The 14,808-nt window shown below is 46.2% G+C and overlaps 6 protein-coding genes across 6 annotated transcripts; 1 reads left to right on the top strand and 5 right to left on the bottom strand.

Annotated features, from left to right (window-relative positions):
- Positions 1 to 183: 183 nt before the first annotated feature.
- On the bottom strand, positions 184 to 1,204 carry GUITHDRAFT_80585 (hypothetical protein; the record flags this gene model as incomplete). The annotated part of the gene is made up of 3 exons (XM_005821281.1): positions 184 to 312; positions 362 to 520; positions 638 to 1,204. The coding sequence occupies 3 exons, from the start codon at positions 1,202 to 1,204 to the stop codon at positions 184 to 186; spliced, it is 855 nt and encodes a 284-aa protein (XP_005821338.1).
- Positions 1,205 to 2,277: 1,073 nt separating this feature from the next.
- GUITHDRAFT_155758 (hypothetical protein) lies at positions 2,278 to 2,871 on the bottom strand (the record flags this gene model as incomplete). Its single annotated transcript, XM_005821280.1, has 1 exon — positions 2,278 to 2,871. A coding segment is annotated over exon 1 (445 nt), but the record flags the coding sequence as incomplete, so codon positions are not given.
- Positions 2,872 to 4,818: 1,947 nt separating this feature from the next.
- GUITHDRAFT_80592 (hypothetical protein) lies at positions 4,819 to 5,088 on the bottom strand (the record flags this gene model as incomplete). Its single annotated transcript, XM_005821279.1, has 1 exon — positions 4,819 to 5,088. One exon carries the CDS (start codon positions 5,086 to 5,088, stop codon positions 4,819 to 4,821), a length of 270 nt encoding a protein of 89 aa, XP_005821336.1.
- Positions 5,089 to 6,504: 1,416 nt separating this feature from the next.
- Positions 6,505 to 6,960, bottom strand: GUITHDRAFT_80628 (hypothetical protein; the record flags this gene model as incomplete). The annotated part of the gene is made up of 1 exon (XM_005821278.1): positions 6,505 to 6,960. A coding segment is annotated over one exon (456 nt), but the record flags the coding sequence as incomplete, so codon positions are not given.
- A 1,886-nt stretch (positions 6,961 to 8,846) lies between these two features.
- Positions 8,847 to 10,978, top strand: GUITHDRAFT_147262 (hypothetical protein; the record flags this gene model as incomplete). Its single annotated transcript, XM_005821277.1, has 8 exons — positions 8,847 to 9,278; positions 9,325 to 9,539; positions 9,589 to 9,685; positions 9,728 to 10,280; positions 10,332 to 10,417; positions 10,527 to 10,587; positions 10,632 to 10,681; positions 10,934 to 10,978. 8 exons carry the CDS (start codon positions 8,847 to 8,849, stop codon positions 10,976 to 10,978), a joined length of 1,539 nt encoding a protein of 512 aa, XP_005821334.1.
- A 121-nt stretch (positions 10,979 to 11,099) lies between these two features.
- Positions 11,100 to 12,677, bottom strand: GUITHDRAFT_147261 (hypothetical protein; the record flags this gene model as incomplete). Its single annotated transcript, XM_005821276.1, has 1 exon — positions 11,100 to 12,677. One exon carries the CDS (start codon positions 12,675 to 12,677, stop codon positions 11,100 to 11,102), a length of 1,578 nt encoding a protein of 525 aa, XP_005821333.1.
- Positions 12,678 to 14,808: the final 2,131 nt, after the last annotated feature.

Here is a 14,808-nt window from a genome sequence, read left to right as displayed (position 1 = left end):
CGAAGGTCTCACTGAATTGAACAATCCGGCTGAGTTTTCTCTTGTTCCCTTCGATGCCATTTTCGTGCTGCCACAAGGTCATCATATTCGCTCCTCGGTTCCCTCCTGTTCAAGCTTTTCCCGACTCGCTACTGCTCTTCCTCTCTCCTCCCCATGTTGCTCCCTATTTCTAGGAGGGGGGGATTAAGCTACCTCTAGGTGCCTGTCGAGTGAAGAGACGATGGGAACATGACCAGCCAATAGCTGAAAGAGGACGCAGCCAAAGGCCCACGCGTCTGAGGCGAAGGTGGAACGACTCAACCCTTGTGCAACCTAAGAGAATGGGTTGTAAAGACAAGCTCTTTCTGGCTCACAAATTAACCTCCGGCGAAATGTAATCTGCTGTTCCTTCAACCCGATTTTCACGGAATCCTTCTTCCTCCTCTTCTTCCGATACTGCACACTCATTCAACAGAAAGGTTAGAATAAGGATCAAAGTACTCAATCGCGAAGAACCAAAATCTGAAAGTTTGACGTGGAACTGCAAAAAAATCAAATCAGCCCCGTTTATTAGACATCCCAAGCACTCTGCTTGGCAGCAGGTTCGCCGTATCACTTTTGCGACAAGTCTCGATTTAGCAACAAATACAATTCTCACCTGCAGATCAAACAAGACGTTTTCAGGTTTGAGATCGCCATAGACGATTCCGTTCTGATGCAAATGCTGGAGACCCAGTATGATTTCTGCGGTAACAAATCGGGTAGCCGATGTTGACAAGGATCCCTTTGCTGCAAGTATGGTCTGTAGATCTCCATTTGGTAGATATTCCATAGCAATGAAAACACTTTGCTCTGTAGTAAAGGATCCGATGAATCCCACTATAGAAGGATGTTTGATCATGCTCAGTATTTTGATTTCTCTTTCAACATTGGCTGCATAGCCCTGAGCATTCATTACCTCTCTGTCCTGAATCTTGACAGCAATGTGCGGCCACAGGGACTGCGGAAGTTCCTTCACGATCAACTTGCCAAAGCGAACCCGGGAGTAAGCGCCAACGCCGAGGTCATGGCCCATAGCCAACTTGAACAGATTGAGGTCTCTCGCGTCTCTCAGTTTTTCAATTGCTCTCTGCTTAGCAGAGTTATCGGCAGCAACTTTGGCTTCGTCTTCCGGAGGATTCAATCGCGCAGCAGTTTCGCGAACTGATTCAGTCCGATCGCCCATGAGCCTCTCAAAGGATTCTGAGTCCATGCTATCTAACACGGACAGAGCCGACCCGATCATCTTCAGTACCGATTGGTTCCAGTGCTCCGAAGCTGCTCGCAGCAATTTCGGGATCATCCAAGGAACGATAGAGTCATGATGCTGCCTCATCAGGTTCACAACCCCATCGCTGCGAAACATCATCAATGCTCGTTCGGCTACCCTGAAATTCTTTGATCCTTCGAAACATGTCGTAATCTTATCCATCAACAGATCACGAAGGGCGGGATCTCCAAGTGCCTCTGCCGGAGAGTGATCAAGAAGCATTTCAATTTCATGCAGCAGAAGGACTTCTTTCGTGCTGTTTGCAGACAGAGCAGTCGGCCAATGATCCATGATAGACTTCAAGATTTCAGCTGCTGTACTTGGGCAATACTCTACAAAAGAAACAAGACACAAGCAAAGCTCTTTGTGGATCAGCTCGAGGAGAGGAGTACGATCATCCACCATACTGCTCGGCGCGTGCAGTGGGAGAAGAAAATCTCTAAGCAGCTGAAGATGCCTTTTGGAGCTTTCAGATCTTCGAAATCCTTTTATCATCCCACACAGAATCTCCAAAGCGCAAGTGACTCCTGTCAAGGTGATGGAGGAGTCTCGAGATCCCCCATCAAGTAGGTGCAACCGGACGCCCATCTGATTTCGTGGCACCTGGGAACTTTGCTGCACATTCAACAGAACAGATGATGCCAACTTGCGCCTCATCTCGAATCGAAGCCTCGGAAACCTCAAGTACATCGATATGATGAAGCTTTTGAAACTCTTGCAAATCTTGAGTCTCTCTTCCTCAGGGTATTCGGCGAACTCAACAGCAGCTACGGATCCTGCAGCCTCGCGGAGTGCTCCAATCGAGCATAGATGATCTACCACTTCACAGCATACCTGTAGGATCAGAATCACTTGATCTTCGTTCAGTAGAGGTATCAGCTGCGTGCATTCTTCTGCATCGTAGACTTCGCGAACCAAGTTAGACGCTGACATCGCACACAAAGTAGAATCAGAGAGTTGAATGGGACGATTTGTTGCTGAGCTTCTTGCCAGTGACGCGCCAACACTGCTTCCTGGGCTGTTCATCCATGGAGCAACCGTCATAGGTTTTCCTGCACTTCCCGCGGTCCACCCTCCCTTGGAAGCCTTTACGCCTGCAGGTTTGGCGGCCCAAGGAGCCACCCCTGTTATTGTACTTGGCGGGTTGGGCTTTTTGAATGGATCACAGCAGTTGACAGCACCTTGCTGCTCCGCCTTTGAAAACTTCCCATGCTGGTTGCCTCCACATTGAACAGAAGCCGACAAAATGCGACGTAAGAAAGTGACAGAGCTGATGAGAAGCTTGGGCTCATATTCTAGATCGCGAATCACACCCTTCTGCGCCAAGGTGGCTGCTTCTTGAAGCTCGCTTGCAGACGGCAGGCTGTGATCTTGATCGAATATGTATTTCTTGACGAAATCATCGAGTTGTTCGGAAGGATCTGCTGCAAGCATTGATTGGATTACTGCGGCGAAGTTGAGGGATTAGGCTAGGTAAGAATGAGGCTTGAGGCACTTGTCTGCACCTGTATCCCTTGTTCTTGGCTGCTTACTGTACTATGCTCTTCTCTACTCTGCTTTCTGTTGCCTTCCCCGAGCTTCATTCGCCATCTTGATACGCTCCCACATCCACCCCCAGTAGCCATCTGTACCCCTGGCATCTATTGGGTTCGCAGTACCAGGGTACCCCCACCCCCTCTGGCATTTTTGAGACTGTTCGATTTCCGTCGGATGCGAGAGGAGAGTATGATCGAAGCTGGTGCTAGAACGAAGCTGTAGCTATCATGTCAAACCATAACGTGCTTGTCAAGGTCCTTCTGGTCCTGATCTGGATGATAGTGCGGAATGTTGGAGAGGATTTGACAAGGCAAACAGAATTCGAAGGGAAAGAGAAGTATTTGAGAAAAATGATGGCAACAATTTCAATGCTTTCTACCAGGCAAATCAGGCGTACTGATGAGGACGAATGTCTAACATGCCGATCAACGAGTAATTGCTGCGGAGGCTGTGCTTGTATTCACGGCCTTTGTAAACTCAATCGAACATGTATCTGTGATGCAGATTGGTTTGGAGACAGTTGTGACTTCCACATTCTGTCCGATTCATTCTATGTTCCCTCAAATGACCCAAGGATAAGAACAATCAAACGAATGGAACAGACTTATGGTTTTATGCGAAATTTCTCACAACTAACTTTGGACTTAAATCGATTGCAACATCGTCGTGGATGTGCGAGTCCAGACTTTAAGGTACTGATGGTGAAGATGGAAAGTAGAGGCTTCGGCTCTTGGGTGCATCACATGCAAGGCGCGATGTCATCAGCTTTAACATCAAATTCAACTCTTGTTCTTAGGTACCCCTACGATTATTTCCTACATGATGGGTGCGTATTGCTTTCCCACTAGCCAAAGTTTTAGATTCCGTAGTTGTGCACCAAAGACAAATGAAGAACTTCAATTTGAGAACTGGTGAGTCATCTAATTATTTGTTGTGAAGTTCTGTTTTGAGCTCTATGCACATACAGTGCTTGCTATTTTGAGCCGCTGTTTTCGGGCCTTTTATTCACTGATGAATCGCAATGTAAAGAAGCGAAAGCATTATCCAGTTTTTGGCGCAATTACCTTCCACCAGAGTTTATCAGCGATAGATATGGCTTCTCTGCCGGGATTTTGTGGTGGAATATGTAAGTATATAGTGTTTTTGCAAGGATTGGAATATCTGAACGTTGCTCTTGTAATTGCAGTGCGCTGATTCAATACCTTCTCGCGCCTAATCATAGATTGGAGACAATGATTTCAAGATACAAAACCATTATGGGTTGGGGAAGGGACCCTGTCATCGGCGTCCATGTTCGCCGAGGGGATGCCTGTGCAGGATGGCGCAACGGAAAAATGCATCATGCAGAACTTATGCCAAAGTCATTTTGTTTGGACGTGGAAAAAGATGTGGTTCCAGCGATCAAGCTGTTCAGCAGAGTGTATAGCACAAAGTCTGTTTTTATATCCACAGGTCTGTAAGCTTGTTTTCTCTATTTCATTTGATCTTCTCTGCAATGGTCTGCTCTGAACGTTTGAAGCAGATGATCCTAACGTCCTGACCGAGATTCGAAACAATCCTTCAATTCACGCGCAGCTTTCTGAAGTCCAATGGATGGGTGTTGACGTCAAAAGGAACTTTCTACAATCCGACACAAATTATGATCTGGCTATGAGAATTGGGGTGTTAGACAGACGTCTGGCTGCTGATTCTGCTCTTTTAGACTTGTTCTTACTCAGAGAATGTGACTACCTCATTTTGCAACTTTCTGGGGAATTTTCACGGTTAGCTTTGGAGTTAAATATTGCATCCAAGGGATACTTGCCCCCCTTTATCTCGCTAGATACCTACTCATGGGCTCCTAGATATGGATTAGCACATGTTTCAGAATGGTGGGTGAATCAATCAGCATACACGCTGGAGGATCTCGTAAAGCACAAAGAAAAGGGTGAAATTTGAAAAAATGAATTGAGTTATCAAAACCTGTGATTAACGAACCTTTCCAACACTCTTGTTTACTCAAAGTTGTAATGCTTTTTAATGTATGTGTGCACCTCCCAAGTGCATTTCATTCCCTTGGGGAACGTAGCCATCTGCCCTGCCTTGATCTCAACTGGTTGGCTTCCGTCTGGGGTAACAGTGACGTGTCCTTCAAGAACATAACAAGTCTCTGTCTGGCTGTATGACCAAGGAAACTTTGAAGGTTCACAGTCCCATGTCGGCCACTTCTTCGCCTCTGCGATTTCGTCAGCTCCTGGAGCTTCAACAACCTGGATTTCCGACATGTCCGCTCCTTGAGACCCTCATCCCCCTACTTCTGAACTCGTCAATCGGATCCAGGCTGCCTGGACTCCTGCGGCTTGAATCCCAGATCCGGCGACAGGGGGCCAGGATCCAGGCTATCCGACTGAGTCAGCCTCGGAGTCACGGTTTTCTCCGCCCGCCGGGGCACTGCGCCTGCCCGCAGGGAGCCAGGCTAGCCGGGTCTAAACTCCATCAGTGCCAAGCCTCTCAGTGACTCTCAGTCTCCTGATTGCTATCATTATCGCCGGGAGCCTACGGTCATGATAGTTTAGATTGCTTTATTGAGAAGAATGCGAGAACAGGAATAGTACTTCTTCGATTGCGTATGCCCAAACGTTTTCCTTACTCACTTTACCTGAAAACTCTGGTTTCGACTTTAGAGACCCTGGAAGCACAATGTCTCCTCGAACAAGTGAAAGTACTCTTGGAAGCTCCTGTTTCGCAAAGGTGATTAAACTCCACGCTTGCTCCCTGGACTCTAAGTCTCCTTTGATCTTCACAATTCCACCAGCTTCTTTTGAAAAGTTGATTGTAGTATTGGTCATTTGCTCCATAGCTCGTACGCAGATAGCGCCTTTTCCCCTTAGGTTGCCATGATACTTATCTGGTAACTTGTAACTCGCTTCCAGCTTCGACTCCAGGATGCTTTGGATTAACTGTTTAGCAACTTTCCTCTGCTCTGGCATGCCACGGATGATTATCCTTACCTCTTCCTCCGACTTGTCCTGGAAGCCGACCTCGGCTCCAGAAGCTGTCATAATTTTTGAAAGCATCGTCCCAGACTTTCCGATTACCCGTCCTTTCTCATTTGAAAGGATGTCAATCGAGTCACATGCTACCCCTGCCTCTGGCCATCCCATGATCGCCTTCGAAATCATCCGCTTTGCAGCTTCGCGTTCACCGTAAGTTCCTTTCACTATCACCCACCCGTCTGTCTCGTTGCTCTGAAGAAATAGCCTTGCTCCGCTCTCGTTCTCCAGTTTCTGCAGGAAAAGACCATGTCGGCCAAGAATCGAGCTGTGAAGTGACTTGTCGAGTGCGAGCCTTTCTTCCTTGTCCCCAATGTTCAATCGATAAATCTCAACATACTTGGGTCCCATCCGCCTTCGATGCATTTTCAAGGCTTTCTTTGCGCTACAGCTTTCCTTAAACATGATGATGCATCGTCCTGAAGGCTTACCATCTCTAGACCAGTTCAGTGTATTAACAGCTTCTATTTCTCCACACTCTTGAAAATATTCAACCACATCCTCTTCTGTAGCAAATTTGGACATTCCTCGCACCAGAACACTCCTAGAATCAACTTCGGGTCTTTTGCGAAGAATAACACGAAGTTTTGCTCCTAAAGCATTCACCAAACCATCAGAAGAAGCATTTTGCATGTGAAACCATTCAAAGAATTCTTCAAAATCTATCAAGTTGTTTTTGTCCGCGTCAATCGTGTTGAGAACCTCAACAGCCTGTCGATACGTCCACTTCAAACCCAGCGCCTTCGCCACTAGTTGCAGCTCATTTACATCAATCCCTCCGTTCTTATCTGTGTCAATCTCATCAAATATTTCTCTCGCCTGCTCACGAAAAAATCTCTCAAGGAGTTGTTCCACGATTTCGTTTTGGCTGTGGCTCATCCACTGATAGAACTCGTCCTCAGTCACCCTGTTGTCAGTAGGATCAATATCAGCTCTCAAGAATTCTTGTTTTGTTCGAAGTTCAGTTGCATTCTCATCAAATTGATGAAGCATGTCAAAAAACTCATCGAAGGAAATCGCTCCGTCACCATCAACGTCGATTCTCTGAAAAATGGCATCTACGACATCTCTACGCAAAAGAGGTTTCACAAGTTTTTCGTCCATTTTATCCAGAACAGCTTCCTTTGGACTTGGACTCAATTTCCGCAGACAACTTGAAAATAGCTCCTTGCGTAGATTATGACACCTGAACGAAACCTGGGCTCTTCCAAGGTTCCAACAATTGTCATGTTTGTAAATAATGTTTTTGCTTGATGAGCGGTGGCCTATGACGAAGTGATTGATATGTGTGTACGTATACGCGTTGCTTTCAGAGAACAGCAATAGCAGAAGCAGCCCCGCAAGCACATCACGAGCTATCATGGCGTCGCTTTTCATGGCTTCGCCTTGCATTATACCGCCTAATTGCTTATGTGTACAGGCTCATGACTTTAAGTACTGAACTAGTATGTATCGGGCCCGGATCGGACTCTCAGACTGAGACTCGGGAGTTTCCGCCGGAGGCGAGGTCGCACGCCACCGCCGTGGCACCGTGCACCGTCTGAGTGAGGCCGGACCGTCGGGCCGGGCCCGGGCAACGGAATCCGGGAAAGTTTGCGTGAACTTCCGAAGTACTTTACTCAAAATTAAGTTAAAAATGAGTAGTAACGCCCGAGTCACGTTGATACCGGGCCTTCAACACTTAACAGCGCATAGGACCATTCCCCCGGTCTCATTCTGAGGGCCCGGGCCTTCGGCGGCGGCCACACTGTCGCCGCCGAAGGCCCGGGCCCTCAGAATGAGACGCATACCGGACTCCGCGGAATTCCAGTGCCACCAGTCTGACGCGGCGGCCACCCGGCGGCGCGGCGAGGGTCCGCCGGTCAGTGCGGCACTGCGGCAGCGCCGAACTTGCCAGTTGGACACTGCCAGGCTGAATTGCTACGATGCCCTCGCCGATCTTCCCGGGCCCGCTGCCGCCGCGTGCCGCACTGAGTCACTGCTGCTGCCGCACTGCCGCACTGCCGAGTGCAGTTTGCCATCACCAGTGTTGTCCGACAAAACATGTGACATGCTCGGCGGAACTTCGGAACTCGGAATTGATTCCAGGACTGATTAACCCTGGCATGCCACCCGCCTCCAGTACTGAGCAGCCTCCGAAGTCAAGTTCGGTGAACTTCCGAATCGGCAGTCACGGCCGGGCCACGCCGTCATCACTCGGTCATGTGAGAGAAGCCTACTAGGCTAACGGCGGCCGCGCCGTCCGGTGACGCCGACGGTGGCCGCCGCCGGTGACTCTGTGACGGTCACGTGGTGACGCCGGGAGTCGCCTCGGATTAACTAAGTAATGATCGGACTCCGGGCCCGGGCGGTGCCGCAGTGCGCCGGGCAAACTGTTTTCGGAAGTTCTTTTCTTTTTCAGTCCAACAACAGGTTGTCTCAAAGTCTGTCAAGGTCGGTGCGGTGCAATGCGGAGGGAGAAAGAGGGACCACCAGTAGAAGAGCTCTTCTTTCTGCCGCTATCGTATGAGCAACCTCTTTCCTCTCCTCCTCTCATTGCAAGCACTCCGTTGTTCTCACTACCACCCCTGCTTCTTTCGCCATCTTGCACTTCCAGCTCATCCCTTCCATTTCCACATTCCGCCCCTTCAACAATTTCGCACTGTACAGTTCGTGGGCTGAACAACTTATCTCTGCTCGTCGGAGGTCATCGAACTGTTCATGTCATTCATGCCTCCGAGACCATCTTTCAGCCTAACTTGCTTTCCTCAGAGCCCTTGCATCTTGCAGGACTCCAAGACGAGAATGATTTCTCCATATCCAGCATTTGCGCCTTTCCACGAGATTGTCACAGTTCTGCCTGCAGCTTTGCTGTCTCGATTATAAAACCTAAGGCACACAAAAAGCAAGGGGCAATTCATCTGTATGGTGAAAATAATCGTCAGGATGCAAGTATCCATTCTCTTGCACTGGATTGCACAAGGATTCCAACAACATTCGAGCCTTGTGCGATGGCAAGCGTGGCAACATGTGACAGCAAGGGTGTAAATTATGGATTGGTTGTTTCGGGCTTTGATGGCTCGTTAAAAGTTGTTTGGAGGCAAAAGAAAGAAGTCAAAGAAAAGGGGTTGGAAGTCGGTAACAGTACAGCTACATGCGCACTTGTAGATGCATCAAGTTTCGTCGGCATACTTCCTGAGATAGGATTGCTGCAAGATGCTGGTCCCTTGTGCAGTATGAATGTCAAATATCTCGGAAACTTTCGTCACATGGCAGCAGGCAGCTTGGTTGGAACAGTGTGCTATACGGTCGTGAATATGGAAGTCAACTCTGTCGTACAAAGTCAGCTTGTCCGCATTGACGGTCCGATTTCAGCTCTGTCTTTGTTCTCTTCTTCAGAGAACATTGCAGATGTTGCATCTGTGCAGGATCACCCCTTTAAGGTTAGCATAAATTCTGAAAACGACGATGAAAGATTATGAGCAACAGGTTACAGCATTCAAAGATTGCATCGACGAGGAATTCCACAAGCAGATTGTTTCTCAATCATGCTGTGGGGAAAAGAGTGCAGAGGTTCAAGAGGGGCTTTCTAGCTTTGTAGGAGATGGGCATCTACTTGTTTGTACCGCACTTGGTTACGGCGTTTTGTACCAAAATGTCGCGCGTAATGCTCTTCTTGATGCTTCATTCCTTCCTGGAATTAAGTAATGATTTTTCTATCTTTGTTTACAACGTTTAATCGTTTTGTCTCAGGAGTGCATTGGATAATGATGCTCTATTGTGTGCGTGCGTCGCTGACATAGAGCTTGATGGTTTCCACAAACTCTTTGTTGGGACGTACTCGGGCCGGGTATACACTCTTTTCAACTCATCTCTGAACTAACTCTATTAGGTTCTTGTCTATGAATTCTTTCGTCCGATTGGAGTGGTCGAAGATGCTGATAATCCAGACGACAGATCGACAAATGTCTCACCTCTGAATAGCATTTCATCTGGCGGATTTTCAGCTGACCCTGTGCAACTGAGCTCCAGCATTCAGGAGACCTTTGGAAACATCTTACAGCCTTTTCCAGGTGAGACTCCAGCATTCACTAACGGCCTGAGAGAGAGACTGGAATGCATTGAGTCTGACAGCTCATCAAAGCTGAGCAACCCTGCACGAGGAGAAAGCATTACTGAGTTGCGAGATGGGACCAAGTTAACGGAGTTGTCAGTGGCTGGTTCTCTCAATTCTGAGACGGGGTATCTGACGGCTCAAATGGGCAGACGCACGGAATCTCCGATTCCGGTGTCAAGTAGCAGCTCGCCTATCCCCGTTCTGCATGACGTCGAGACAAACACAACACATGCCTCAAGGGTTTCTTTGGCACAGTTTCCAAACACGAATAGCAACATGAAAAGAAGTCTCGAGCGAGAGACAAGCCTGCCTGTGACTCCTTCCTCAGGTATTATCTAGTCCTCTACCTCAGACGACAAACACTGAAAAAGCTTTTTAGGCAAGGCTATCAAACCTGCACCCTGGAACGATGACGGAAGCCATCAAGGAAGTGGAACCTTCCGACGAGTCGAGTCAGAAAAGGATGTGCGCAATTCGATGCGTTATGATGTGGACCGAGATTATCGGAAAATTAAGAATGACCTTGGTGTCATTGAATTTCTGCATCAAAATGCAATTTTTTGATACTTTGCAGGTATACACTTCTCCTATTCTGATCGCTCCATCGTCTACGAAGCTCCAGCCTCGATTGAAAGGTAAGTGTAACATTCCAATTCGCGTGATTGTAAGGTGGTCATAGCAGCGATCAAGAAGATCGCGGATGGATGTCAAAATCCGACCGGCAAGGAGGTATTTCTCTCTCTTACGTGTTTCATGCGGGTGGCCCTGTTCTCGGCATGTGAGTGGCTCTGTTGTCACCTACGTGATATCTCAAGTGAAATGAAGGTATTGGGTTGACTTGACCCGTGACGGCCTGCGTGATCTCGTCATTGTCATCCATGACGGTGTCAGAGTCTTGCAATGCGAAATGGAATATGTTGTGCATAGACTGAGGTGAGACAAATGCGGTGAGGATGATAGCCAGGATCTGATTGAATGCAGAGAGAAACTGGCTTTGTTACACAATTTGAGATCTTTGGAAAATGAATTTCTTGATGCTAACAGATATTGTCCATCAAAAGATCTGAAATAAAGAGTGTTCTTGGACCTAAGCAACAGATCAGACAATCATTTTAAACCAAACAGCAACTCTTCAATTGAATTGATCTCAGGATTCTCTGCCCCTAGCCTGTAAGTAGTGCATCATAGTCCCTTGTTGGCCCTGGGGAGGGAAAAATTCAATTTGTTCAGCTAATGCTGTCGGACTCGCACTGTGCACTTGCACTTCTTTCGTTGCCCCTTGAAAGTTTCTGGAATCAGGCACGTAAATGTTCGTGCTGCTTATATCGTAAGTGCTCGGAAGGCTGAGATTGCTTTCAGTGTCACTCGCATATAAATGCATGTTTTCGTTAGAATACAATGAATCATTGATTCGCTTCCACATACCTTCCCTTTGCACACGTGACTGCACAATCTCTTCATGCCAACAATTGTTCAATTGTTTCTGGACAGAGCCTATGTCATTGATTCGCTCTTGTCGCTGCGGACTGACTCTACTGCGATCTCTCAATATTTCTGTTGACGCAATAATCGAAGTTGAGTTTCTGTCATTCACGTCACGAGAACCCCTCAAAAGGTTTTTCTGGCAGGCTTGAGAGCCAGCATACAAGACTTCTAACTGTCTCCTCCTGTGTGATTCTTGTGAAAGCGATCGTTCACAATCCATAAACTTGGAAGAGAGATGGTTCAGCTCGTCATGTAGGACAGCTACTGTGGCAGCCATTCCCTCAAATTTAAGCCTTGATTGTTCCTCATAGATCTCACGCGATTCTTCCAATCGTTCGATCTCTATTCTTGCATCCTTCAACTTTCGTTCGTTCAAGTTGAGTCTCTTTTGAAGTCTTTCTGTATCTGGGGAAGCAGATCCCAACGGTATTTGATTTAGAATTTCTTCGAGATCAGACTGATATTTCTTCAGGTTGGATATTTCAAGTTCCTTGTTCTGAAATTTGATTGCATCTTGCTCTGCTTTAAGCTGTAATTCAGACATCCGTTTTTGGTACAAGCTGTGCTGAACCCTATTGTCTCTCAAATTGTTCTGAGCTTCTAATAAGGATATTTTTGCCTCAAGCAACTCGTGTTCTACTTCAACAATTCCTCTCTCAATTGATAGCTTCTGTTCTTGCATGATGAAAAGACTTGATTCCAATCTTCGAAGCTCCTTCTGCGTCGATGACGTTTCCCCACCAGACAATCCAGTCTTGTTTATAGGAGATCTCTCCAGCCTTTCTTTGATGATCCTTTGTGCTAAGTTCTTGGTCTTCAATACCAGATCGATGGTGTCTTGATGATCAAGAATTTTTCTCTGAGTTTTCTTCAGCTCATTGAGCTCTACCTCCCAATCTTCTTCTCGGAATGAAACACCTTCCACACACCTGGTAAACTCTTCCAGGAGAACTAACAAATTTGCTCGGAGAATTGCAAATGTGTGCTGATTTGAAACGACCTGCTTCTTCATCGTCTCTATCTCTTTCTCACCTTCCCTACACTTTGGGCACTTGTTGATATACTCAGACGTGGCTATTGATTTCTTTGTTTGACTTACAATTTGATGCTCGTATAATTCGCTTTGTCGCAAAGCATCCAGAAGGGCAAAGTTGCGAATTTTTTCTAACTTGGCTCGGGACGAAAGCTGGATTGTATGTCTGAAAATGGTATTCATGCGGTCTTCAATCACCAAAGTCATTCTTTCAGCCGTGTCGACACCCCTGAGAAGTTCTTGATTCGCTTGCAAGGTGCCATGAATTACCTGTTTTGAAAATCTTGTTTTCAAAACCCTCATCGAGAGCATCATAGATAGCCTGACATGCTCAAACAGCGTTTTCACGTCGTTCTGTACATGCTCAAAATACAGATGCCTTTTCCAGATGGAATCCAAGATATCAAAAAAATCTGCTTCAAGTAATTTGATCAAGTTCTCAAAAACAACATCATCTTCATCTTCCGAAATGCCTTTCTTCGATAACAATCGCTCAACCATCGATGCTTTCTGATCATAGCTTTTGAATAGCAACGGTTGTGTCACCTGACTGCCATTACTCTTCATGATTGTTGAAACCAGCCCGATGAGAGTGACAAAATCTTTCACTAAACTTTGCAAGGGGGAAATCTTTGTACCTGACACATTCGCATTCATGAACAACGAATCTGAAGAAGGGTTGACGAGCTGACAGGCAAGATTTTCGTTTGCTTTAAGCAATCTAGTAAAAAACTCCTGTGCTTGCCCTCCATCAGACTGAACCAAGTATTCTTCGATAGCTTTACTAATCGGCTTTTCTGCATTGACTGAATCCTTGGCTTTTATGGGACTGAAATCATTATCAGGCGACTTTCTGTTGAAGTTATCAGAGTCAAACTCATTGTTACTTGAGAGCATCTCTTTCAAATTCTGTAAATTCCTTTCATACATGGCCAGCTTCTCTTTTAGACTGAAATTTTCATTTTCTAGATCTTCTTTCTGACAGAATATGTCCGAAAATATAGTTTGATGATGCAACTCTTGTTGTTCAATGGTCTTCTCGGCTTGTCGAAGAGCTGATCTCACGTCTTCCAAGTCACTATTCAACATTTGGTTCTGATTTTCGAAGGCCCTCATTTCTTGAGGTGCAACGCTGATTTCTCGGCCTTTCATAGAATGTGGATTCTTCGTCACATTCCTATCATCAACTTGCGAAATTGCCCAGACTTTGGATTTTTCCATGTTCAATTCCATTTCAATTCTCCTCGTTTCCGCTTGTAATTCTCTGACCCTCTGCTGCTGAAGATCAAATAAATATTTGACATCTCCTATTTGCCTTGATAGTACATCTGTTTTCCTCTCAACAGATTGTATGTACCTATTTTCAGATATTTCAAAACAAAAAGCAAACTTGGAATTGAAAGGAACTACCTATCAAGAACATCGTCGTCTTCCATCGATTCTGAGGGCCTTGAGACATCTGGTCTAGAGAAGGCACTGTCTGAGGTGACAGGATCAAAATTCGGGCTTGAAATGGATCCTTGATGATGGTACGCATGAGACTTTTCACCAAACAAGACATACCTCAGTTTAGCTTCTCGAGCCTCATTATCAGATATCAATGACATTAATCTCAATCTATACCTTTTCAATCGTGCATCTGAATTTTCTAGATGAAACTTGAATTCAGAATAAATTTCCCTGTGAACTCTTTGCAACGCAAGGATCAGTTCCTTCAAGCTTGCACTTGGATTGTTGAGAATACGCTTTGCGACTGAACGGTATGTCAAGTCTGTTTCTGATGCCTCCTTTCGATATTTGAGCTTTACTTCATGCAGCTCACTCGACATGCGCTCAATCTCTTCCCGAACCAGTGCCATAGAATCTTCGACCTGCTTGTGGTGAGATGCCTCTGCAAAGTTCGAGACATTGTCGCCAAAATCATTCCATTCTCGGATACCAATCCAACTTTTTCGAGTCGGGGTGGATCCCATCACCTGTAACACCTTTTCAATTCGAAAGCTATCGAAGAAAAAACTGCAGGTCGACGTGCTATTTCTTTTCATGCACATACACGTTTCACGTATTGTGACATTTTCATCACACTCTATTCTTTTCATAAAGTTTCTTTTCATAAAGTTTCTCTTCCTCCTTGATGCCACTTTGACTAGCAGTCCCTCAACCTCATTAGCTAAGGTTCCAGACAACAACCAAAGAGTAGCTATATGTTTTTCATCACGGCAAACATACTCAGCCTCTGTTGTGTAGTTCGTAGATCTGAAAGGCTCTTGTGTTAAGATTCACAATATTCTCCTGACTCTCAATTCATCTCATCTCACTGACTGTGGCCGCCCATTTA

Source organism: Guillardia theta (assembly GCF_000315625.1).
Source record: "Guillardia theta CCMP2712 unplaced genomic scaffold GUITHscaffold_147, whole genome shotgun sequence".
Taxonomy (NCBI): Eukaryota; class Cryptophyceae; order Pyrenomonadales; family Geminigeraceae; genus Guillardia; species Guillardia theta.
Note: the sequence above shows the minus strand (reverse complement) of the source record. Positions and strands in the feature narration are given on the sequence as shown.